Below are 24,867 nucleotides of genomic sequence, written 5' to 3' on the forward strand. Positions count from 1 at the left end.
CTGCACTGAGGTCGGGCCAATGCGACATCTAGTCGTTATATGATCTGTGCGTTTTGTTCTAACCGTAACTACAGTTCTAAGCCATGCAGCTTTGCGCTTTATTGGGACATCTCCTTCCTAACTCACCCTAGTGTCAAACCTCAGACCGTGTTCTCGACCTCTGTTATGGGCTGATGGTGGAAGTTGTTTGTGATGTTTGTCTCTGACCTCCCTCCACAATGTACTCAAAATTAGGATGCCTGCTACTTGTTTTGTCAATTCCCTTCACTTCACTTACCTAATAGTTGTGCTCCATGGAATGACGTCAGCTGTTTGTTTTCCCCTTTGCTTATCAAAAAGGGAATATTTAAAATTTCTTTTAGTCATTTTGTCGTTATGCTTCAACATTTTTCAAAGCAAAAATGAAACAGGTGAAGAAGCATCCAACGCTACAGCTGCATTAAAATAGCTAGTTTATGGCGTTTATACTTTATATTCATATCTTCAAACACTTTTGAAAATATCTAGTCAAAATTTTATCACAAGACTTTGGCATGTTTTTTGAATATAGTTGATGATATTGTTGACGACAATTAATTGATTGTATTATAAATAATCAAGTTGTACGAATTACACTGGCTTGGTTAATTGGACCATCTCTGTTTATTGCAAGGCTCGTTGGGGTACCGTCATAGATAACTCCATAAATAGATCAATCAAGGCTTTTCGTTTCAGCTGTCGCTGAGTGTCAAAAAGTTCCGTTTGTAGTCAAAATTCTTAGAACAACTATGGTGCAAATCTGAATCGTTGACGGTGCGTGCAAATTCTGAGCTGAAACTCCTAATACGACCCCTTGCCGAGCAATTGCTTTCCTCTAGGACCCTTCAAAAAACGGGTTAGAGAAAGCTGTCTGACCACAATTTTAACACCGAAACGTTGAAGGGGCTATGATGGGGCTCCAATTGCAATTTTCATCCATGTGGTGGAAACACTTAACTGAAACCCAAGGAACAAGCCTGGGTTCAGGCTGACCTTGAGAGGTGTCGGAATTATCTTGATTACGTAAAGGTGTAATCACATCACCCACATTGAAGCAAATTGTTGGGAGATTGAAACGAAATTCTGAATGCCTCATCATTGCGTTGCAATTTTGGATACATTTTGCTACACTTTCAAAATGCGTTGGTAAACAAGGGCAATTAATTGAATATGTGATTTGCTCTGCTAATGTCCCAATCTTTTGAACATGTTTCATGTGTTATGCCCAAAAAGCATGTTTTTATTATCCTACTGCTCTTTCTACATGCATCACATGTAAGAATCACAAGAAATTAAAAGAAAACCAGACTAATGAACGATTCATGGGAATAATTAAACTTGCATAAAGGGAGATTTCACGAAGCGTGATTGTCACTTGCTACCCAGCGTCAGCTAACCTGAAATCATGCTCATCCAGTGCTTTCTGTGGAGCTTGAGCATTCTAGTTATTTGATTTTCTATGGGTACCGTATTGGTAGAGTAACCGCTTTCCAATTTGCGAATCATGGTTCAATCCCAGGGAAGCCACTGAGTTCAACCTTCTTTGCGGTAGTTCCTTACAGCATAAGTTGATGCTTTAACAGCTTGGTTGAAATGGGCGAACCTGCGGTCATTCCCAAGGATGAGGTAATGATTAATGATGGGCTGTGACAACAAAACAGGAATATCCCTCAATTGGGACACCCATCATTCAGATTGCAGGTCGAGTGAGAGCTCCTATCTGATTTTGTACCAAATAAAACAAACAAAACAATCTGTTTATTGTCAATAAAATCTTTTCAAACCAAAAATTTCACTGGCTCAGTGGGAGTCACGGTTCCTTCCCAAAATCAAGAAAAAGCTGTATAGGGCTAGTCAAGTACACACGTTCATGGACAACTGATGTTTTTCCATGGAGTAAAATCAAAGACAACTACATGCTTGTCTAGGCAATTAGCATTGTAGTATTGAGCCAATTTGATTGTGCGTAAGCTGATTAATACCTAACATGCTCATTTTGTAGGGTTTTGTAACACAACTTGCTCAAAATCACTTGATTATTGAAAATTCAATGGGCGAATGGTGCGACTTTACTGTAATGTTTGTCTTAGTTCTCTCTCCCCAAAATGCCCAAAATCAGGGTGCTGGACCAGATTTTTCCTTGAATTTCCTTTACTTGACATCCCCTATCGACTTTCCCGTATTGGTCAGCTCAGATCCTTGAGCCATATTTTACGTGAGGGGGGACGACGCCGTCCGAAGGGAACTTCGGCCGCTAGGCATGAGTTTCTGGTTCAAGAAACATAAAGCAGCAATACCATCAAGGTTGGTTCGTTGAAAGTTTAGAAATCCAAAAATGATGGAAATCTGTGATTTTCCAAACTCGCCTTTAGGGCATGTCAAGTGGCGGCGTTCATGAACAACTGACGTTATTCCATGAAGTAAAATCAGAGACAAAATGCCCAGCCAAACCACACTACATGAATTAAATTTTGACATTTATTTCATTTTACCTGCTTGTCTAAGCAAATAGCATTGTGGAATTGAGCCAACTTGATTGTGCTTTCACTGAATTACACCCAACATGTTCATTTTGTTGGGTTTTGTAACACAACTCACTCAAAATCACTCGATTATTGAAAATTTAATGGGCGGATGGTGCGAGTTTGCTGTAATGTTTGTCTTAGTTCATGCTGTCTGAGAGTCCATGACGTTGACTGCGTTGACTGTCGTCACCCTGTTGGTTCGAATGTTGTGACAAATCTTGGATAGCCGATACTTTCGGTAAGCGTTATTCTCCACCGATTAGTTGGCGGTGCTACTTTTTAAACTTAACCTAACCTAGTCAAACCTAACCTCACCTTACCCAACCTAACCTAACACGATATTGATAACCCTCGAAGCCTTTAGCTAAACGTTTTAACATTTGGCCACAAATTTAAAAATGAACTTTGCCAACTAATCGGTGGAGAATAACGTTTATCCATACATTAATGCAGCATGGATGAATCTCGGCAGCTGCATCAGCTGCTCCTTTGAGAGTGCGAGCGTGCGAGCGTGCGTGTATGGATGCCGTGCGGGTCAACCATTAAACAACATCAATAGCATTGCCGATCTCTATTCCCCCAGAGCACCACCCACCAACACCCGCACCTTAATCGCAAGACCATCGGGGACGACACCGACAACCACTGTAAGTAAGTGCCCGCCCTTCTTCACCGGTTGAACCGAATTGGAACACTCTCAAGGACTTACGGGCTGGCCGAGGCCTGGTCTAGAATGAATCCGCCGGTCTTGTCGGCCTCGTCGGACGGACCGTTTTGGTTCCGCACCGCCACGCAAGCTATTCTTAAGAACTGGACCGCCCTACAATTGATCGTGGCCCATCAGAGCGCCGGGCCCGACACCCCTGCCAAAGCGGAGTGGTTGGCCACGGCCATCCCTCAGTGGTTCGCCGAAAACCCCGACCTCACGCTCGACGAAGTGGCCGGATTCTTGGAGGACCTCATCGTGGATGAGTTCCATGTGCAAATCGACGATGGATCTTACGAAGAAGTGGGCGCCATGTTGCTCAAATATCAGCGGATCTGCCACACCCTCCCGGCCCAACAAGTCCAAGTCGAATTGCGCCAGTTACCGCGTTGTGATTTGGCCCGATCCCGAGTCGAAGACCCGGGGCTCGACCCATCCGAGCCAGGTTCGGCTCCTGTGGCCATGGAGACGAGCTCGTCCACCCCTTCCAACATCGCTCTGACTCGGATGACCATGGACGAGGCGGAAGAACCAGTGACTTCGGCCCCCATGGATCCCGATGCTTGGATCACGGTCGCTCCGAAAAAGAAAGGTCGTGCCGTAAAATCCGGCCCTCCTTTGTCCTAGCGGTCACACACGAATTTTACAAATAGATATGATTGAAACATTGACTGTGTGCTGACGGTTGGCTCAATCCACTCGAATTCAGCATTCGTTTTCATTGCAGAGTCGCCCCATCAACTTGCGCCATGACGAAACCGAATCAAGGCGTCGACATGAAAAAGCCCGATGCCTCGGAAGAGGAGGAGGAAGAAGAACTGGAGGACCACGATGACTCGCCTGACGAAGAGGTCGAAGACCAACTAAAAGAAGCCAAATTAGCCGACATCGAACGGATTTTGCAATCGGATCCCTATAGCTACCAAGCCCATCTGGACCATGTCGATATTTTAAAATCAATGGGTGACTTGGACCGGTTGCGGCTCGCCCGTGAATCCTTTGCCTCGCATTATCCATTAGCGCCCCCATTATGGTTGGCTTGGATCCGGGACGAACAAAGTCTCGTGAGCACCAGCGACGAACGAACTCGGGTCATGGCACTTTTCGAGCGAGCCACTCGCGATTACGCCTCCGTGGACGTGTGGCTTGAATTTTGCCAGTTTACCTTGGGCAATATCGGCTCGCCAGAAGGTATTCAAATGGCCCGTGAAGTGTTTGAACGAGCGATATCTAGTGTGGGTCTCCATATGGCGCAAGGTGGCCTGATCTGGGCTGCTTACCGCGAATTTGAAAGTGCTTTGGTTGGGCTTCAAAGTGATAGCGAGAAACCGGCTCAACTGAAACGAATCGACGATATCTTCAAGCGTGAATTAGCCGTCCCCCTATTGGGCATGGACCAAACCATGGCTGAATATGAGACCTGGTCCACGGTCGATTTCAAAGGGGTGGTGGAACGTCATGTGGTGGAAAAGTTTAAGAAGGCTAAAATCATGATGAATGCACGAGAGCCCATGGAGAATGAGGTTTTACGCGAGAAAGAAGACGGTCATTTGGATGCATATCGACGATATCTGGATTTTGAGTTGAAAGAGAATCATCCACCTCGAATTCAATGTCTGTTCGAACGAAGGATCACGGATCACTGTCTTGAACCCATTGTGTGGGTTGAGTATTTGCAGTAACTAAATCGTACTCTGAAAATCGATACCGTAAGTCTTGGCGTTCACGAACGAGCTATACGAAATTGCCCTTGGTCCAGAGAGTTGTGGGTTAGCTATTTGCGGTCCTTGGAGCGATATGAACGCCCTGGGCCGGAAATCGTGAAATGCTTTGAAACTGCCCTCTCGGCAGGGCTCGCTGATGTGACTCATGTTTGGTTGGTTTTCCTCTCTTTTAAGCGAAGAGCACTCAGATTTGATCAACATGAAAAGAAAGAAGATGAAGAAAAAGATGTCCAAGAAATGCGTCAACTTTTTGGCAAGGCTTTGGAACAAGTGGTCACTCTAGGTTGCGATCCAACCTGTCGCATTGCCCGGCTTTGGACCGCCATGGAAAGTGATTTATTTGGCTCCATTGACTCAGCTCGGAATATTTGGTCCGATATAATGGCTGTCGTTGGGGCCCAGGCTCAATTTTGGCTCGAGTTTCTGACCATGGAGAAGACGTTCGGTGATACCAAACACTTGAGAAAGCTCTATCCAAGGGCTCTTGATAAAGTCCAAGACTGGCCTCACCTTGTCGGGGACTTGTGGATTCAATTTGAATTAGAAGAAGGAACTCTAGATCAAATTGAATTGGCGGAGACTCGAGTGGCCGAGCGAGTGAAATTGATCCCCTGTCAAAAAGAGCTTGATGTAAACTCAAGTCCGGTTAAGGTGGATAAGCGGAAAGAGCGCGATAGATCCAAGCGACGAGAAAAACGGAAGAATCCAACTGAAACCCCAAATAACTCTCAATCAGGTTCAAGTGGCCCCGTCGTGAAAAAAGCCAAGGTAGAAAAAGAACCAGCCTCATTCAAAGCTCCTTTGCCGGTGTCTCCGTCAAAGCTTGAGAGCAATTCCCCAGACAGACCTGTCAAAGTTATCAATCCTCCCCCTGGCTTTAAAGGCGAAATCAAACCTCCTCCTGGGTTCAAAGGAGATATTAAGCCTCCCCCGGGTTTTAACGATCAGATCGCTCCACCTCCTGGATTTAAAGGCGAAATCAAACCTCCTCCTGGGTTCAAAGGAGATATTAAGCCTCCCCCGGGTTTTAACGATCAGATCGCTCCACCTCCTGGATTTGAAGAGTCGTCTCCGGCTGCACCAGAAAAGACCGATAAAACCGACAAAATTGCCAGAACTGTGTTTCTTAGCAACCTAGACTTTTCTGTCGACGAAAAGCGATTGTATCAGATCATGTCGAGCTCAGGGAAAGTTGTGGATGTGCGTTTGGTGAAAAACTATGCGGGGAAGTCCAAAGGCTTCGCTTACGTGGAATTCCATTCTCGGTCCTCTGCTCAAGAAGCTTTAGCTCGCGATAATGAACTCCTAGACGGCCGACCCATTTTCATCTCAGAATTCAATCCAGGCAAAGATGGACACCAATTCAAGTACAACACAGGATTGGAAAAGAACAAGTTGTTTGTTAAAGGGTTTGGAACGAACATTACCAAGGAGAAATTGGGGGACATCTTCGGAGAGCATGGTCCAATTAAGGAAGTTCGTTTGGTAACCTATCGCAATGGCCACTCCAAAGGTATTGCATTTGTCGAGTACGAAAAAGAAAGCGATGCTCAGACTGCTCTGCTCAAGACAGACGGTACAACCATCGAAGACAAGGAGATCTCCGTAGCCATCAGTAACCCACCTGAAAGAAAAGGAAGCCAAGGTCAACCTTCCTTTGCTTCCGAAACACACGTCAGGTCATTGGGAGGTGGGAAGAAGGAAACTGGTCCCCGTGGACGCGGACGAGTTCAAGTGGCTTTCGTTCCTCGAGTCGTTCAAAATTCATCTAAGAACGCGGCAAATAACTCCAAAGCGGACGATCTGCCTTCGTCAAAAAGTAATGGCTCAACCGTCAAGTCCAATGAGGATTTTCGAAATTTAATACTAAAACGATAATGCTAAAAACCACAATAAACCATTCCATCCTAATGATGCTATTTGGTATTTTGTTACAGTAGGTGTACGTATCTGGTTTTTACTTCCAGGTGTTGGGTCTGATGTAAGTGTGTATATTTCCTCAAGTGTCTGCAAGTTATGTCTTCGCCTCTTTTCACGTGGATGCTCCAATCTGGTCGCCCTCTGACAACTGCACTTCTCACTCGCAATTATTTCTGGCGAAATTCAGCCTCTTTCCTATCGACAGTTCCCACTTCCACTAACACAGGAGTTGTGACTGATTATAGAATCAGCACCCAAAGACGGTTGTTCCACTCAAGTTTGGTATTTTTGAAAGACAAAAACAACAAGGGGAACGAGGGAGAGAACATGGATGATCTACAGAAGAACCCTTATTTTGACAAATATGCCGACAAGATCGCGAAAATGCAAAAGTAAGCCGTAAACACCCCAGAGTTTATGACCAACGATCTCCCACGGCAAGAAATCCTCATTTTTTCCTCGCTTTTTTCGTTTCTAGGACCTCTCCAGAGGAGTTCTTGAACCGCTTGGCGGATTTTGAGCAAAAGAAGAAAAGATCTCCTGCTCCCGAGGGTGCTGAAAGTTCTCTGGCAAAAGAGTTCTCTCTCCCAACCAAACCCAAGAGGGATATTAGTCCGGGCTCCGTTGCAGCCATGACCAAGGAAAAGGTACATGATGGAGGAAAACGATGCCTTTCATGTTTGTACATAATAAGTAGCAGAAATAGAACTGGCGCCAATGTCAATACGGTTGGTCAAAGTTTTGTGGCTCTAATTCCAGAAGTTGAATGACCGTATGAAAGTGGATTTACTGATGGACAAAACGCCCGAAGAGATTGGCAAGATATGGCGAGAGTTTCATCTGACCAAAGATTCCTTATCCGCCGTCATTCCAACAGACGTGTACAAACAGATGGCAGAGCGCTTTGTGGAATACAAGACTGTAAGTGTCATCAAAATGCTTGGTTAGTCTGTACTCTCCTCGCTAGGGATTTGAGTCAAGTCACTTTCCACCATCACTTGAGTACTACTGTCTTCCTTCCTTCGATCGTTCCTTCCTGAGTCTGTTCATGATGTAAAAGAAAGAGGAGATAAAGCCCTTTGTTTGATCGCTGATGTCAAAAATGACGGTTCCCTGATTGGTTTTCGCAACTTTCTTCTAAGTCGTCTTCCTTGTCTTTGAGCTCTTTGCTTCTTTATTGCTCTTGCTTGTAATCCAGTTACATACATCTCTGCCCATTGGTCTTTTGATCTCCCTTTCAAATGCCGAGGAGTCTAATTATACGCAGTTGACCGAATGTCCTTTCCATAGCATTCCTCTTCATTTTTTTTCAGTTCCTCTTCCCCTTACCCAGAAAGCAAGGCTACGAGTTCATTGTGGTTCAATTTCTGGGCAATGGTGCCCATTTTACGACCCTCATCAACTTCCAAGCTCATGCGGAAAATGCCCCTGAGTGTCTCACTCTGACCCATTACACGGATCTCGCGGAAGAAAAGGGCATCGTTTTAATGGTCGGCGAGTATGATCCAAATGTCCTGGTAAGTACTCACTCGAAACACCGCCCAAATACTGGACTGATACCCTTTAGAACAACTGCAAATTCGGGAGTCATATTTGAACGGTATTTTTCGTGCCTTTCTTGCAACACTGTTCCAAGAGAGCCCTATCTGGCAATCTTACTAACGGAATAACTGTATTGGATGCTTTTTTCGTTTTGTGTTTCTTGATCCTTCCTCTTTTGATCATATTACAGGATTATTCCGATTTAGATACTAGTTCAAAGCATTGGCCACTAATGTTATTAGTACAACAAGAGTAAACTATTTGAAAAGCCTAAAATGATGTAAGGACGTCCAATCGAGGCAATCGCAGTATGCCTAATATAAATGAAGGAAAATAGTCGGTACCAGTAGGAAATGAAGAACTATGAATGCTATCGTCCATAAGTAAAGGTGTCCTTGTACTCACTTAGGGAGATGGGCAATGCATGGATGGAGATAGTAAGTCATAAAAACGCAATTTACCCATTTTCAATTGTTTGAGCCCATTTGAAGTCCAATGTCAGACAATTCATCCTCCTTTGTTCATAACGCTGGAAGTTAGAAATAGATCAAGCACAATCCCACATGCTCATTTTTCTTCTATTTCTTTCCGAGTGAGGACTCAATTCGTTGCCAAATACTAACGCATGGTACGCATACGCTGTAAAAACTATTGAAGAGTGGTTTATTTTCCTCCACTGGGTTCATTTGAATTCCGAAACCAAGATATCTCATTGAATATACAGCACCTTCGAAATTCAATCGCCCACGTTCAATTCAGACAAGTTAAACAAGAGAGATCCGTGGAGAAATCTGCCACAAAGTAGCGGCAACTTAGATTAAAGCTCTAGGGTGTTTGGAAAAAATGAAGGACCTAAGGAGTACTTTCGTGTCTCCAAACAAAGAGATGGTAAAATATTTCGATGAGATTATTTTTTCCCCTCCGCTAACCAAGAGGTTTTCATCCGAAGAAACCTTTTTCTCGTGCGGTGAGAACCATTCCTGCCACGCTTGGGTAAAATCGAATTTTACCTAAACCAAATTAGGGCCTTCTATGGTTGTCTGAAAGTCCTGATTGTTCGCAAATCTGGCGAGTCAAGAGATGGTTGCCGATGGTGAAATGTGCGGGAGACCGATGTAAAAATAGGAAAGATGTAGTACAGAGAACAAGGATAGGGATAGAAAGAAGCGAAAAATTAGGGAACAAGAGAAGTAACTTGTGTAACACCCAAATTCATGGCTAGTTCATAAAAGTGCATAATAAATAACCTTTAAAACATAATCCAAGGTGTTGAAGTCGATCGTTATTTGTTCTTACCTATATTTTTTACCTTTGTCATATTGTTGTGAAATTGAGAAAGTATTGTATTCAAAGTTTTTGCGACAAATTGATTTGAATCAAAAGACAAATTTGATGGCTTTGAACCTCTTTTATCTCTTAAATAGACTAGCGCTAAATCTTTTTTAACTTTTAGGACACGAAGCCCAAAGAACCAAAGCAAAATTGAAAACAAAAAAGGTTAGCCTTCAGAATTTAGAATAATGTTACGAATATGTCTCGAACAACAAAGATGTTCTTCTTTGTCCCCTGATTCCAAAATGTGCCCCATAAATGATCATGATTTTGTTTTGGTAAATTTCTGTCTTAACCCAGCGTGTTTCGGATACTAGGCCAATTTGTTCTGGTTTGACGCTTCCTCGAAACCAAACGGATATGTCCCCATTTCTCCGAAAGGACCGTGAAAACGTTTCCCAAACCAAAAGTCTGAAGTTCTTGAGCTTGAGCCAATATATTCTCCGATTCGAAGCATCTCCAGTCAGCTTTGCCAATTCTCTCCGACCTGACAATTGTCTTGGCACTTCCTTTTGTTCTTTGAACAACCTCAAAACGCCTGAAATACTAGAGTTTTCAAAATGATCATGCAAAATCCATGCAGTTTTCTTGCGAATTCTTCTTTCTATCAATTGACATTGCCCAAGCCAGTGGTGATCTGGTCGGTACTCTGGTCTTCACGGATCTATCATTCCGACGTCTTTGCGTAAGCTTTCTAAGCCTACGAGATTTCAAGATTGGATGGAGTTCGTAAGCGCTCTGTTTTCGAGGACTTGAAGTAGTGATCTTGCTTCAAAATCTCGCCTGGTCGTTTTATATCCCATGTGTGTAAGCTGAGCTTTTCTGCGCTTAATGTCTTTTGTTTTTGACTAGTCATTGATTACAATTAACTTATGGGGGATATGCTGAATCTTTTTATCATTGCAAAAGATTACTTTTCTCGAGGGTTCTTCCTCTTTCTTTTTTGTTACTTGAAGAACTATTACAACATGTGGATCTGCGAGCATATATGTATTCTTGAGCAAAAAAAATGAATGTATTTTTTGCTTTTCGCGAAGAGATTGAAATCTCGCAAAGTGAACAAAGAAAAAGGGAGAAGGTAACAAGTGCAGCTCAGTGGGTCCAGTCAATTCCCTTCATCTAAAGGAATGGCAATGGAGGGGGGGTCTGTAACAGGGTTCGTAGAGTTTTGAGCTCATTCGCACAAATTCATAAATCAGCACATTTGAAGATGTCCCCTGCCCACTCCAACTTTCTGCACAGTGAAAACTAATTCCAAGTTAAACCTGGTCCCAAAGAGGGCTCCATAAGAAATAGAAATTGCAGCCTCAGTCAATAAGAATCAAAAGCTTCCTAAGGTCTTTGAGCAGGATTCGTCAGTAAGTGTGAAATAAGGGAGAGAATCGTAAAGCAGGCTCATCTGAGAAAGGGATAAAGGTTCTTGTCATCTTTCGATACAAGAAATCCAAAAATGAAGCCATGGTTTCAAGAGGTTTGCTGCTCTGATATTCTGATGATAGTGAAAGTTTTGACGAATTAACATTTGTATATTATCGTTACTTCCATATTGAGACGCTTTCAAATTAAAGGAACTGAAATGATAGCTGAGCAGAGTACGAATTTGTTATTGCACTGAAACGTTTTGACTCTGTTTTGACTTTGATTCTCTCATGGTAGTAGATGTTACTGTGGGGGAATGGTTATGTTGTTTGCTTGTGTAGTTGTTTACTTTTGGAAGTCGTTTTAAATCTTGTTAGACCGACCATGCTCGCTTGTATTTCATATATTTCACTTGAGTCATTGTTTGATTGGGTTATGATATCAAAGGAAGAAAGCACAGATGTTTCGAATTAGCATGGTTGTCTTTGAGAGAATAAAATGAAGAAAAACGAATTTGCGGGATTCAAGTCTGAGTGAAATGGAAAAGAAAACACTCAGTCTCGGTTTATTTCATTTCGCTCTTGTGTCTCGCCTTTGAACTGATTTAAAGATCACCCATTTGTACTCCATAAGTAATGCAGTAATGCAGTTTGACAAAGTTATCTTATTGTCGGTACTCAAAACATTTTGGAAGAGAGTGTAGGTGTTCGATTCACCCAATCAATCAGCGATTAGATCCATCTTGTTTTTGGCTAATTTGTTTGCCTCTTTTTACCCTTTTCAGACTCACTCAGAGTCGAGTTGCTTGGCAGTACAAATGGTTCTTTACTATGGTCTCGATGACCCGAAAATGGCCTCTCACCTGTACAGATACACCTATGAAACGGATGAATTCAATGCCATGGATCTAATCGCTGAGCTTGAGGTTTCTTCATCTCGACTACCAATTCTGACCCAATTTTTTGACGGTGCCTGAGGTCTCGACTGCACAAAACATGCCCTCATTATTTAAGCTCAAACAAAAGTGTTGTATTAATTTTTCTCTTGCAGACGATTCAAGAGGCACAATGTTTGGCGAATCAAGTGGAAATGTACTACTGTAATCCCTCCCAAGAGAAGCAAGACCTCATGGAGAAATTCGTGAAGAAGCCCAATGAGTTCAAGCACATGGATCTTGTGGCTCAAGTTGAGACTATGGCGCTTTTCACCAAACAATAAAAGATCAAACTCAGTCCTCATTGCATATTAGCAACAAACACTAGTGGGAGTTTTCCAAAAGCCATTTATACACCACATATAATTACAGTTGAAATAAATTTGATCATTAAGGTCCCACTTGGTTATGTCGGTAGGAAAAAGGATGATAAAACTAATGTGTCATTAACATCTCGTTCGTGGGGGGCCATCTAAGTCTCGATGCGAGACGAGCGGAGTACATTGATTTTGCTGTTAACCTCATCCCAGTCCATGTATCCTCCTTGGAGGTACCGGTGACCACCTTCTTCGAGGGCATATCCTCGCCGTCCATGGAGTATGCGTTGATTGTCAAAGATGACACACTCGCCTAAAAACGAAGAATAGCGTAATTGTAGCAATTCTGGCCGGACTATAAACAACTTAGTAATGTTGGTTAGATATCTATCCAGGTCGGATTAAAAAAAAAGCAATTCATTTGGAACAAATCATTTGTCGTAACATTTGATAAAAAGGGATGATTTAATTGTATACCTGCTTGCAACTTGTACAATATCATGTTCTGAGGATCATAGGCCAGATCGTTGAGAAACATGAGTGCCTCGTACAGATCTTTGACATCCTTCAGAGGAATGTTCATAACATTATCTCGAACTTGGTTGTTGAAGTTCACACGGTAAACTTCGCCGAACGCGTTCAGCCTAGAATTGGGAGATTTGGTGAATTTCGGAATGCAAGTAGGATTCTGCCGTTCTTTTCTTAGTCCTGGTCAGTTATTTGCATTTTTTCTCACAACCCCTTGGGGCCACTCTTTGAGATGCTTACTGAAAGGTGGGAAGGGAAGTGTATTTGTAAAACTCTCCTGAGAATTGTTCCGACCCACGATCCCAAAAGTTGATGGCCAACTTAGTGAGCAAATTCCAATATTTTGGATGGGAGCGACGAATGATCCCAGCCAGGTTGAATCCGTCCACGAACTCGTTGTCGCCCCCTGACATGTCTGTCTGCTTAACACAATGAAGGAATTGAATCTGCAAATAGAAATGCCATCGAGAGGAATGCTCTCAGAAATGGTTCGAGTGAGTGGGAGTCTGACAATTGTTGTTTCCAAGGATCCCTCTATCAATTTGGTGTAAATCCAAGGGGGCTTGCTTTTGAACATCAGGAAACATGACCCAAGTGATGGAGAGGGTTAAATCCGCCCGCCAAGTGGATGGGGCTTCGATTTCCGAGCCCTTTTTCAAACGAGCAATGTAACATGATGCAGCCTACTATGCAGTTGGTTAAGTGCTCTGTCTACAGTATACCGTAGCTCTGGTGGGAACAAATGGATCTGTTTCTGTGGATCCCACCAGAGAATTGCCATCATTAATTATTTTGCCACTCACACCCGGGTTGTATTGGTAGAAGGGTAGGTCCACATGAAGTCCTAATGAGCTATTGGTGTATGCCAAGTTGTTGGGATCCGGTTTGGCAATCACAGAAAACTCCTCGCCATAATGAGTGGACTTGGGAAAGCCAATTCGATTCAGTAGAGCTCTCAACGCTTTGGGATGGCTTTCCATCTCATTGAGGATGGTGAGTCCATACAACCGCAAATCTGGGGTAAACAAACGCAGACAGACCTTGGGCGCATATCCAAAAGCAAGCAATGGGTTGGTCTTTTGCATACGCACCTTGCAGCCACGATAAAAGGCTCTCGTTGCAATTCATGACATCTTGAAACTTGTGCTGTTTCATGTTTTTGATGTAACTTGCATCCCAGGTAATTTTTTGATCTTGGCCCCTCTCCTCTGCCAGCCTTTGCTTCACCTTTTCATCCGCAAAGGATCGTGCCAGAAGCCAATCTCGGGCAAACTCGCTGACATGCCCATCTTCCCAAGTTATCTTGACCTTAGAAACGAGACAGAAATTGTAGAATCAATTCTGGGACAAAAAGAGAGTGAAAATGGCCCATTTCCATCGCGTCGAACCCGAATAAATGATGAGAAGGAATAAGAGATACCCACTAAGTCGTAACATTCATTACGTGTATGCGTCGAAAGCTGACGTAAGACTTGGAGGTTGTTTTGTGGTCATACTGATGTAGAAGATGAACTAGGGGCTCTAGCATTCAAGGTTGTCACACATTAGATTCTTGTGTGAAATGACAAATCCAAGGAACCCATTCGGCAAATGTACCAGGTATTGGTTGCTAATATTGTTAAAAAAGGTGCTTTGAATACAAATGTATTTAAACAAATTGTCAAAAAAATGAACTTGGTAGTTAAGGGGCCAGAGTTATAAGGTAATCAATCCAAAACTAATTTTCAGCTCCCAGGTTTGTCAGTTTTGCTTTTGAAAAAATGCCTTTTGGAGGTCAAGAAAGTGGTGAAATACTTCTTAAGTCTTGCCCAAATTAGCTTTCTGGGAATATTCAGAGATTTTCCTCATACTGATAAGTGATAGCAATCTCAATCGTTATTCATTTGGGTGAAAAATTCGGATTGAAATTTAGGGGACACTCTTACTGAACAGCACTGAATCATACTCATTCGTTAGAGTGGTGCCCATGTTCTCCTCCGAATTGAATACCTCGTTCTCATCCAGATGTGTATCCACTGTTTTCGGTTTCACATCCAACTTGAGGTCCTTCATGAGCACAAATCTGGCTTTTGAGGCGGGTTGGAAACATTGGGAACAAGTACAATTGTCGCGAAGCCAGACAAATGGAAATTTTTCACTCCGAAATTCCTTCTCATCGTCCAGTTCCAGTTCGTTCTCGTGAATTTTGAATCGCAGCCCATTCACTACAGACGTAGGAACAAGAGCAAGTAACTCAAATCAACCTTTAGCCTTAAGCCGTTTTAACATTGCTGAGCCTTCATGACATGACTTACCACAAGATAGTGACCAATTCCTAATACCTGAACAGGAAATGAACTTAATTCCTTCCGTTATCCTGAACATGCCTTGGGTTTTTATTTCTATGCTAAGTACTCGACCACTGAGAAACTACTATTTGTATGAAAGCAAAGTAGAGCTGCCCTGACATCAATCCTGTTTTTCGAGTTTTAGTACGTTCATGCGGCTCTCAATTTCGTCCCAATCAATGTAGGCTCCGTGAATGTGACGAGATTTTGGGAATTGAGGTCCCCCATTCAGGTCGTTCTGAGGCTCGTGGTCATTTCCACATGATTGAGTGAAACCCTCGCGACTGTGTAGCACTCGAAGGTTATCAAAAACAACACATTGACCTGAAACAATCACTTGAAGGTTAATGCATTCAAGACTTTGAGGAAATTAACATGTACCGATATGGTACTAGTTTCTAACCCGGACTTAGCTTGAGGGAGAAACAGTTCTGAGGGCTGTTTGCAATTTGACTAAATGCAATTAAAGCTTGATACAGTGGGGTTACTTGGGCCAAAGGAACATTTTGATGCGAGGCTCGAACTTGATCACTGTAGTTGATTCTATGAATGCGTCGTCCACTCCGGTCGAGTCTGAATAAACAACATAGGATAAAGAAAATGATATTCTCTTTACGTAACTCAATGTCTTCAATTTCCTAAGGTTCCTTTTCTCAACGGGGAAAAACTTGCTTGGTTGCATAATCCACATTTGGCTTTCAAGTTTATAGAGTTCAAAATGACATACCCTCTCGACGGAATCAATGTCTATTCCCTTTGCAATTTACAAATGATTCCGGCTCCTGAATAGAGGCTTTATCAATTATGCTAATCAACTTATGTTCGAAACTAAAAACTTGTCCCTTTCTTGAAAGTCTGAAAAGAAGGATGCGGTTTCGCAAATTATCTCTTGAAATCTGGATCTGGTAGCAAATTCATGTTCCCTTTCAATCTTCGCACAGCTTTCCTAAACATTAGAGTGGAGAAAAGAAACCAGCAAGCCAAAAACATATCTTAAGATAACAATATCAAGTTTCCGTCATTTTCTTTCATTCGTGTAATATGTAATAGGACGAGAACACCCGTAACAGATGTCGCAAATGAACAATTATTAGCTTAGCTATAGGTTTTAAGTTACTTTTAGACACTCACTCAAATGTCGGCACAGAGTTGAATTTGAGGTATCGGCCGACCATATCCTCCGATCCATAATCCCAATACGTGACTGGAACGGTCTTCAGCGTGTTCCAGTGCTTGGGTTCACTGCGAGCCAAAATTTGAGCTATTTTCAGTCCGTCTACAAACCTGTTATCGCCTCCTTGGCCTTCAAACTGCTTTATACAGTGCAAAAATTGAGTCTGAAAAAGTTACAGAAGCATTATTATGTTCTTGACTATTCATAAGAAAAAAAGATTGCATTCGTACCCCAGGCTTATATTTGTAGTAGGGCAAGTCCAAATGAAGGCTTAACTCTGAGGTTGTGTACGCTGTATTGTTGGGCTGAGCTTTGGCGATGACCTCAAAGTATTGGCCATAATGAGTGGATCTTGGAAAAGCTACAGCTTCAATCAACGTGGGTAAAGATTTAACTTCTGGAGGCATCCCCGAGATCATTGTTAGCCCCATCGTATCCAAACCTAGGAACAAACAAGAAAAAACATTTCTCAATTATAAAAGCCACAAATGCAAGATTTGCATGCAGAATACAACGTGGCAGAAATGTTAGGACCATTAACCACTGGAATATGGACGGAGATGCTTGGGTCAAGAATTGGCATTTCGGAATCGAATGAATGCATCGCGCTCTTATTCATATGTAACTAGTCCTATGCAACTACAACTACAAATTTCAATTTTCACTTTAGTCGAAGGAGTGGATCAAGAGTGATTGTCTCTCCAAGCTCATTACATAACCCTTGACAGAATGAATGGCCTCGTCCTCTCATCATTCATTCAATCATTCTGTGCCTGCCTTTTTATATACTGTGCTTTTAGAGGTCAGCACTTTTGACTTAATCGTTCAATTGAGCTGAAATTAGAAAGAAGTGATTGTGAGGACCTTAGACCAGTCTTATTCCTCTTCATCAGTTTATTGATTGGCCTTTTGATCCCGTTGCTAATTGTGTTTGCTATTGATAGTCTCTTTGTATTCATGATGAAGGCTATATTAGGAAAAGTCAGTAGAGGCTAGACAATGTTTGAACGTGGTCTTGGCAGGGAAAAGACCCTTCCGCAGTCAATGAGCCCTTTATCATAGAGGCTTTAGTTGCTTGGGTCAATCAGACCAGGGTGCTGCTTGAACAACAAGCTCACTCCGAAGCCAGGAAATCGACTGATTTAGCCAATGTAGAGGTTGAAGTAGTAGATCCTCTTGAAATAGATCACGATAAGACAGTTGTAGAGAAAACGGCGTGTCCTGTGTATCAGAAGCAGCCTTGTCCTGAAGAAGGAAAAGGTTGTCAGCTTGATTATCCTAAAGGGTGTCAACAGCTTCTCAAGAAATTCTTGAGAAATACAATAGGAAGAAAGGATGTTCAAAGGTAGATTGTCCTTTTTCTTATCCCATACATGTGCCGTCAGTCCATGAGGCTTAAAATGTACTTTAACGTACGGTGTTCCTCTATCTGTCTAGAGGGAACACAGAGGAGACAAAGGTACGAACAAGTTCAGTCTCATAGTTTTAGAGCTGATCCTCCTTTTCACCCTAACCCCTCCCCATTCCCCCATTCCTAAACCGTTTAGCTTCCTCACTCCCCCTCTACCTCCTCCTACCTCCCTCTCCCTCTCCCTCTCCCTCTCCCATTTTCGAGAAAATATCTTTCGAAAAAAACCTCTTTTCTTCGGTTTTTCTAAAATCTGAAGCACCGAAAAAACAAAAAAAACCGAAAAATTGTTCGATCTATTTACCGCCTATTCAACGGGCTCAAGCACTCCTTAAGGACCATAATGAGTAAATGTCCCACTAAAGGTTGGGGTTAAACATAAGGAAAAGATTTAAGACGAAGAAAGACCGAAATGTAAACATTAATGTATTTACGGTTTTGCTATCCAAGACAAGCCGAACAAGTAGAATATGATTTATGTTTTCTGAAAGGATATTTAAGCCCAAGCTTAATATGCTCGGAAAGAACTCCGAATATAAATACTTTCTAGTGGATGATATATAATAGCTGATTGGTCTGATATCTGATGTATCCAAGGCGGCACAATTCCCCCGGAGGAGGTTAATTCGAATCTCGCCTTGGAAGACACCCTAATAGGGAGGAGATGTGGTGCAGTGATTAGAGAAGTTTTCTATCATGTGAGAGGTCGCTGGTTTGATTCTCCTTCCTGACCTCTCTCATGGAGACTTCTGTTCCAAAACTTCCATAACCTTTGACAATTGGAAGTTGTGTTGCTTGTTAAAAATCCTGATTCCTTTATGACTTTATTTCGGTGATTGAAAGTGATGCCCTGGTAGACATCACGGGCTCAAATTGCCTTTAAAATGTCCATTGGTATTAAGGTTTAGGAAGTGCCAGATCTGCCTTTTTTCTCCAAATATGGTTGAAAAATGCCTTATATCTATTGCCCGTTGATTTTGGTGGTGGCATGTACATAGCTCAATTTTGAACAAGAAAATTTTCGGCAAAGATGAAATGATCCTCCATACGTAAGTCAACTAGAAATGGGTAGAACTACAGAACTATGGCACCAAGTTTTGTAACTGTCTGAGACCAACTTGTGGTTGTAGCAGAGACTCACTCGAATTATTGGAGTAAGTAAATTTAACGTTACATTTGAAAGCAAGCAATAGTATATGAATGATAAAATGGCGTGCTCTGTCAAGTGGCAAGGACTTTACGGTTGCAGTGTAGTACCCAACACACTTCCTTCTACTTCGATGAATTTTTCGGTAATTTTTCGAAAAAACGAAAAAGGACTCTTTTTCGATTCGTTTTCGTATTTTTTGAAAAAAATGAACTGATTAATGCAGATGTATTAGAACATAACTTTGTTGATAGGCGGGATTTTTTACGGTTGGAGAGGATGGTCCAAGATCTTGTGAACTTAGTCTTTCCAAAGAAAGGCCAATAAAAGGGCTTTATGTGAACGTGCCTTGTTTGATTTCCAAAAAAAGCAGTACAAAGGTTAAGATTCTAGAGAGGCTACCTATCGATGGAGCTATTTAATTTATTTCCATAACATAAACCTAGCTTCGACCAAGGGTTCTCGATGAGGAACTAACCACAGTTGGTTTCAACTTAGTCCGTTGCGATAGGATACGTCCTGATAATCCCAGACTCCCACATGTCTATGTGTTAGAAATGATCTCCAGATTAGTCATGTACAAATGTTAAACGGAAAGGTAGAGGTCTTAGTTTGTCACATCCAAAGTCTTGATCTGTCCATTGTCACAATGTGTAGGGCCCCTTCTTGTTCAGTAAAAATTGGAATTCAGGAATGGCCGAGATTCCAGTACCCTTGCAAAGGATCTAGATATATATAACTTATTCTTGGGTTACTGAGAGTAATATGACCTTGAACGGAATAAAATTCCGCTCAATGACCTTTGGGGCAACCCCTCTGAACACTCCATTCATAAAAAAAAAAATGAAGATAAAGATATTGAGCAGGTCTCATCTATGAAAGATTTAGGTGTTGTCCTCCAAAATAATGGAAAGTTCGATGAGCATATCCAATTAAAGGGGGGTAAAGCTTTTCAAATGTGTGGTTGGGTATATTGCACGTTTAAGTCCAGAGATTGCATCACGATGCTACCTTTGAACACGTCGATTATTCAGCCGCATCTTAAATATCCTTCACCCATTTGGGCTCCAATGAGTTCAGCAGGTTTGCAAAAGGTCGAGAAAGTCCAAAGATTACGAATGAGAGAGCTCTCGTATTGGGAGAGACTAGAAAAGTTGGGACTGCACAGTGTTCAGAGAAGGTACGAAAGGTATCTGGTACTGTACGTCTTCAAAAGCATCCATGAGCTTTGTCCCAACCCAGGATTTAGGGTTAATTCTAGTGACCGTAGAGGCTCAATGTGCGTTTTGAGAGCACCTTCAAGCCCTCGAGAATCTAGGCTAGTTCGAACAATGAAGTCCACTTCTCTTCTTTCTCGGGCTCCTTCATTGTTTAACTTGCTTCCCTCTAATATACGTAGGCCTTGTTGATCTGGTAGCATCTTTAAAGTCAGACTTGGACCAATTTTTAGATAGCATTCCAGATCAACCCTACATTCAAGAACTAGCTCGGTCTGCCAACTCAAATTCGTTGGCAGACCAAATATCATATAGAAATTAAAAGGTACAAAATAGACGAATTATAACCTTTCATTTGAATAGTATTTGGGATTACATTCCTTGTAGCTTTTAGAAAAGTCCGTGAAAAAACAAAGCAAGAGAAAAAATAACAACTCTTTCCTTCAACAACAAAATAGTAAAATATAACAATTGTAATACTTTTTCCACGAACCAGAACCAAGTAAAGGCTAAATTATGAGAGTCCTTTCTTGGCTCTAAACTGCAAAACTGCTCACGGTTGTTTGTCCGCATCCAGATGATGCAGAGAATGTTACATTGTATGTAATGTGTTTATTTCCCTCGCAAATACGTCAAAACATGATGAGGAACACAAGAAAGCAAAACTAACCAGTCGCAACATGATATGCTTTGAAAATTATAATTTTTCCGACCATCTCTCGTAATGGGAGGTTAGTCAAAAACCACGTATTAGGAATTTGACCAATCGAATATTGTTCCTGATCATCACTCTTTGGAGCCCCAAAGATGTTTCGAATGAAGTTGAACGAGCCTCTGAGAGAGAGGAATAGAGACTGGTCAGGTGCCAGATTTTTTTACCGTTTTATTTCCAATTGACATTGACAAATTTCGATTTCATCTACTACAAATTTCGATCCTCTTGAAAAGCACCTTGAAATAACTTTGTTTAATGTTAAACAGTATATACAATAAGATCAGTTTTTTTTCGATATCTAGAAGGGTTTAGTAATGTTACGGACAGAAATGCTAAAATATCTAACAATTATGTTAATTTCATTGTGATTGCAAATCCAATATTCATATATCATTGAGCATCGGGTGGTCCATTATATTTGAAGCACACCATACCAGTGCAAATGCTCTATTAAGAATGTAGGTGCTTATTACATTCGTCAAAATAGTGAATGAGTGGCAATTCAACAAGAACCATACCATTAACGAAAATCCTTGTCTTTGAAATTACTTACTCTGGAGCCACTCTAGCATCGTCGACTTTTTGGTCAAAATTTCCTCGTAATCGAAAGTCATCAATGTGGACTTGTAACTGGCATCCCATACCGTAGGCTCAGATCTTTTTCCCACTTGTTTGTCCACGTGATCTGAAAAGACCCTGTCCAATAACCATTGCGACTCAAAAGTGCTCTCGTGTCCATCATTCCATGTAATCTGTGCCTATAAAGCAATTATAAGATGGATGTGATGAGTAGGTCTAAAAAGGGTCGTTGAATAAACAAAGAGTAAATGCAACCAATTGTTTCAATCATATCAATACATTCTCAACATCAGGTTTAGGTTGCCTTGTATGCAAATGGTTCAATCTTTCATCGTTTTAGTAGCAACATTCCCATCTTAGAGCAAGAAAATAGTTATTGGCTAGCAGTTATGTCCATATAGTTTGATTCTAGCCCACTAATATACGGCTTCACGGTGAAACGAGTCATGATAATCTGGCCGCAATGGCGCTTTTCTGATGATGCTCTTGTCCCACCATCTAAGAGTCAAGCTATGAGCAACAGAAAGCAACGTGATAAATCCAAAGAGGCAAGTACGGCAGGGTGTTCAAAAAGGAAGGAAGTCCCCCAAAATGCAGGGCTTCTGTTCTTCTCAACCTTTTCTCTCCAGGCTATCTCCCCTTGAGGACCCTCATGTCCGAATCAGAATATCAATCCAAGAAGAAATCCATTAATTTGTTGAATGCATTAATGGCAAAGGTCTAATGCTTAAACAAGTGAAAGCTTGTGTTTGATCACATTGTATGAAATATAATGCCAAATTGGTACTCATGACTTTGGCTGTCTATAACAAAATTTGTTTACCTTGTAAAGCTAGTGAGTGACCAGCAGTAAGAATACTCAACATGCAGGAGCAGTGTTTCTTTGCTGGTTAACGGAAAAGAATAATCCAGATCTCTTCTTTCTCCTTCATTTTTTTTGTTGAAATTTAAAGTCATGTTTTCTTTATCAAAGGAATGCAAAGGCCCTTTTTTAGCTCGTCTTTTCATCAATGAAGAAAAGTCCTCTATTTCTAGAAAAAATATGCACTAACCTTCTGTAAGAAGACTAGGAGCTTATAACTTTACCTCACCTAATTAGAGTATTTGCTTTTTTTCTTCAATTAATAGGATGTCATCATATTCATCAAAAACAGGCACATGAAACGAGTAGCACATTAAAATTGTAGGTGAATTAGCACTGGTTAGTTTTTCATCATTGCCTGATGTTTTTGTTCCTTTGTGTTGTAAAGTTAATTAGAATGCCAAATTTAAGAGACATAGTTGGCATTATCTCAAGATATTGTCATGAATATAATCACTCCAAAGGGTAACAATACTTTGTTCAAAGATGAAAACATTGAGTTTATCATTGCTCACAAAAATGAGGTAATTACAAAGAACACTTTCACAACCATTTTTACTTCCTTTGATGGTTTGTACAATTAAAAAAATGTAATTTAGTAAAACCTTAACTTCAACAGACAAAGTGCCTGGTAGGAATTAGAATGTACAGATCATAATATAATCTATCCAAATGTTGTGGTGATAGTTTGGTTCTCTAATTGCTAATTTTACTGGTCACCAAGCAGCTGTTGTGCCCAAATTCTGTTGTAGACAGTTTTGTTATCTTAAACGAGTCATTTTTCAAGAAACCGGTCCTTTGAACGGTAGATGGTGATAGCTTTCGAAATTGATGACGCCAACTTTGAAACGTCTTTGAGGTAAATTGTCAGGTACAGGCAATCAAATTCAGAGGCTTATGGATTGGAAACCAACTTAATTGAAAGAATACTAGGAGAAGTTTATTTGCGTTGTTCCGAGGATTTTCCCCCATAGTCTGAAAGGGATGATACTCTGATCACAACTGGGTCTTCGCAACATATATGAAGTAGGAGATTTGATTTGATTTTAACACTAATGGTAATTCTCAAGTACAAAGAAATCGTGAAAATTGTCCAAATTAAAGGAATATTAAGCTTTGAATCGGGAATTCAAGGTTGTAAAGAACCTCGCAAGCTGAAGGTTTATTCAAAGGGTCTTGGAATCACTCCATTATTTTATGGGGTATTTATGAAAGGCATACAGAAGATGCAAAAATGCAAATATGCCTTATCTTTAGGGGATTCCTTGAAAGGATTTTTCGTCTTTGAGTAGAGTTTCTTTTAATGCGAATTGCCCCCTGCTTTTGCAAGCTTTCTTGGAAATGGGGTAGCTTCTATGTGATATCGAAAAGAGCAAATGAATGGTTCGTAAATATTGGAGCTGTTTATAAGTCCAAAATGATATCTCAGTATCTCTAAAGAAAATAATCGTGGCTTTGCTCTCTTATCTCCTTAAAACAAACAGCCTCAAGTGTGCATACGGCACATACCCTAGAGTGTACGTATTGTAGATACCAGAGGTAGAGGAGCACTCGCCACATAGACGCAAGGGCACTGGCGGGAAAATTTGGCATGATCTTTTTGTACTATCCCATTAAACGTACCTCATAGCTCTAAAAATAAAGCTGATTCATTGTACATACGGGGATCGATTCGATGGGTCTGCAACAAGCACCAAAGGCCACTCTCCGGGCAAGAGTTTTTTCTTTGTTAATTGTCTGATCCTAATAATCCTATATCTTATTGCTTGACGAGTTTCACGGAAGAGATCATTTCTCTATTTAACAAATAGGTTCAGTCTTGACATCAAAAGGTTTCTTGAAATAAGCGGGGTATTTCCCTGCGAATGAACCAAACAGAGTCATCGAACCAATGGGATTTCGAGGAATGACTGGTGATTTGCTTTCATGATTGCGTGTGACACTCACCTTCAATCCAGAGCCTTTCACTTGAATTGCCGATGGTTTCACACTTGGGGGTAGATCGCGCAAGAAACTTGATCTGGATTGTGAACTCGAGTTGAAGCATTGGGGACATTGGCAGTTGTCACGGAGCCAAAGAAACGGATACGAATATGATTCACTGTTGTTGGTCTCTATCGTCAGGCACTCTTCACTCTCTTGAACTCGGAGAACTAAAATGAATGCAATTATGATGGGATCATTCTTTGGCCTGAGAGGTGGTACACTTTCGTTATCTAACTTGAGCTTATGAATGGGATTGATTTTTGAGTCAAACTTCGAATCAATCCCGAGCCAGGGATTCCCTTACGAAGCAATGTTGAAGACCAATGGAAAGGCATGTTAAGATGAACCCGAACACCAAAAGCAATGCTTGTCCAAACTGACATACATTATCTAACGGTGTTCTGGACAAGAACGAGTTTTTCCCCCCCAAGATGTCTGGGCCATAGGTTCTTCATATTTGTTTACGTATTTGCAAGCCAACGAGTACAATGATGGATATGATGAAGCGGCTAAACAAAAGGATATGTTAGCACCAAATTTGAGTTGA

The 24,867-nt window shown here is 41.4% G+C and overlaps 5 protein-coding genes across 6 annotated transcripts; 3 read left to right on the forward strand and 2 right to left on the reverse strand.

Annotated features, from left to right (window-relative positions):
* Positions 1-2,893: 2,893 nt before the first annotated feature.
* LOC131887141 (pre-rRNA-processing protein TSR2 homolog) lies at positions 2,894-3,975 on the forward strand. Its single transcript, XM_059235671.1, has one exon. It carries the CDS (start codon positions 3,277-3,279, stop codon positions 3,874-3,876), a length of 600 nt encoding a protein of 199 aa, XP_059091654.1. The 5' UTR covers positions 2,894-3,276; the 3' UTR covers positions 3,877-3,975.
* LOC131887131 (squamous cell carcinoma antigen recognized by T-cells 3-like) lies at positions 3,168-6,940 on the forward strand (the record flags this gene model as incomplete). The annotated part of the gene is given in 3 exon segments (XM_059235659.1): positions 3,168-3,194; positions 3,977-5,868; positions 5,959-6,940. Coding segments are annotated over 3 exon segments (2,812 nt in total), but the record flags the coding sequence as incomplete, so codon positions are not given.
* Positions 6,941-12,461, forward strand: LOC131887139 (ATP synthase mitochondrial F1 complex assembly factor 1-like). Of its 2 annotated transcripts, XM_059235668.1 has the most exons (6): positions 6,941-7,285; positions 7,372-7,540; positions 7,653-7,814; positions 8,207-8,410; positions 11,911-12,103; positions 12,177-12,358. In XM_059235668.1, the coding sequence occupies exons 1-5, from the start codon at positions 6,990-6,992 to the stop codon at positions 12,100-12,102; spliced, it is 1,023 nt and encodes a 340-aa protein (XP_059091651.1). In that variant the 5' UTR covers positions 6,941-6,989; the 3' UTR covers position 12,103; positions 12,177-12,358. The 2 variants fall into 2 exon arrangements, with proteins under 2 accessions (XP_059091651.1, XP_059091652.1); XM_059235669.1 differs by lacking the exon at positions 11,911-12,103 and having other exon boundaries at positions 12,177-12,461.
* On the reverse strand, positions 12,392-15,327 carry LOC131887135 (gamma-butyrobetaine dioxygenase-like). Its single transcript, XM_059235664.1, has 7 exons — positions 15,200-15,327; positions 14,895-15,109; positions 13,997-14,213; positions 13,709-13,920; positions 13,146-13,351; positions 12,855-13,021; positions 12,392-12,690 (listed from the first exon to the last, which is right to left on the reverse strand). The coding sequence occupies exons 1-7, from the start codon at positions 15,267-15,269 to the stop codon at positions 12,533-12,535; spliced, it is 1,245 nt and encodes a 414-aa protein (XP_059091647.1). The 5' UTR covers positions 15,270-15,327; the 3' UTR covers positions 12,392-12,532.
* On the reverse strand, positions 15,257-24,695 carry LOC131887134 (gamma-butyrobetaine dioxygenase-like). Its single transcript, XM_059235663.1, has 7 exons — positions 24,556-24,695; positions 24,282-24,487; positions 21,447-21,651; positions 16,637-16,848; positions 16,364-16,569; positions 15,636-15,805; positions 15,257-15,556 (listed from the first exon to the last, which is right to left on the reverse strand). The coding sequence occupies exons 1-7, from the start codon at positions 24,653-24,655 to the stop codon at positions 15,354-15,356; spliced, it is 1,302 nt and encodes a 433-aa protein (XP_059091646.1). The 5' UTR covers positions 24,656-24,695; the 3' UTR covers positions 15,257-15,353.
* Positions 24,696-24,867: the final 172 nt, after the last annotated feature.

This window comes from Tigriopus californicus, chromosome 9 (assembly GCF_007210705.1).
Source record: "Tigriopus californicus strain San Diego chromosome 9, Tcal_SD_v2.1, whole genome shotgun sequence".
Taxonomy (NCBI): Eukaryota; Metazoa; Arthropoda; class Copepoda; order Harpacticoida; family Harpacticidae; genus Tigriopus; species Tigriopus californicus.

Excerpts from the sequence above, each read along its gene's own strand:
- LOC131887134 (XM_059235663.1), bottom strand. The coding sequence starts at position 24,655 with ATGCCTTTCCATTGGTCTTCAACATTGCTTCGTAAGGGAATCCCTGGC. Across the intron at positions 24,488-24,555 it reads AATCCCATTCATAAGCTCAA|TTCTCCGAGTTCAAGAGAGT; the intron begins GTTAGATAACGA and ends CATTCATTTTAG. Across the intron at positions 15,806-16,363 it reads AACTCTGTGCCGACATTTGA|ACTCGACCGGAGTGGACGAC; the intron begins GTGAGTGTCTAA and ends TTGTTTATTCAG.
- LOC131887139 (XM_059235668.1), top strand. The coding sequence starts at position 6,990 with ATGTCTTCGCCTCTTTTCACGTGGATGCTCCAATCTGGTCGCCCTCTG. Across the intron at positions 7,541-7,652 it reads CAGCCATGACCAAGGAAAAG|AAGTTGAATGACCGTATGAA; the intron begins GTACATGATGGA and ends CTCTAATTCCAG. Across the intron at positions 7,815-8,206 it reads GCTTTGTGGAATACAAGACT|TTCCTCTTCCCCTTACCCAG; the intron begins GTAAGTGTCATC and ends ATTTTTTTTCAG.
- LOC131887141 (XM_059235671.1), top strand. The coding sequence starts at position 3,277 with ATGAATCCGCCGGTCTTGTCGGCCTCGTCGGACGGACCGTTTTGGTTC.
- LOC131887135 (XM_059235664.1), bottom strand. The coding sequence starts at position 15,269 with ATGTTCAGGATAACGGAAGGAATTAAGTTCATTTCCTGTTCAGGTATT. Across the intron at positions 13,921-13,996 it reads CCTTTTATCGTGGCTGCAAG|ATTTGCGGTTGTATGGACTC; the intron begins GTGCGTATGCAA and ends TGTTTACCCCAG. Across the intron at positions 12,691-12,854 it reads ATTGTACAAGTTGCAAGCAG|GCGAGTGTGTCATCTTTGAC; the intron begins GTATACAATTAA and ends CTTCGTTTTTAG.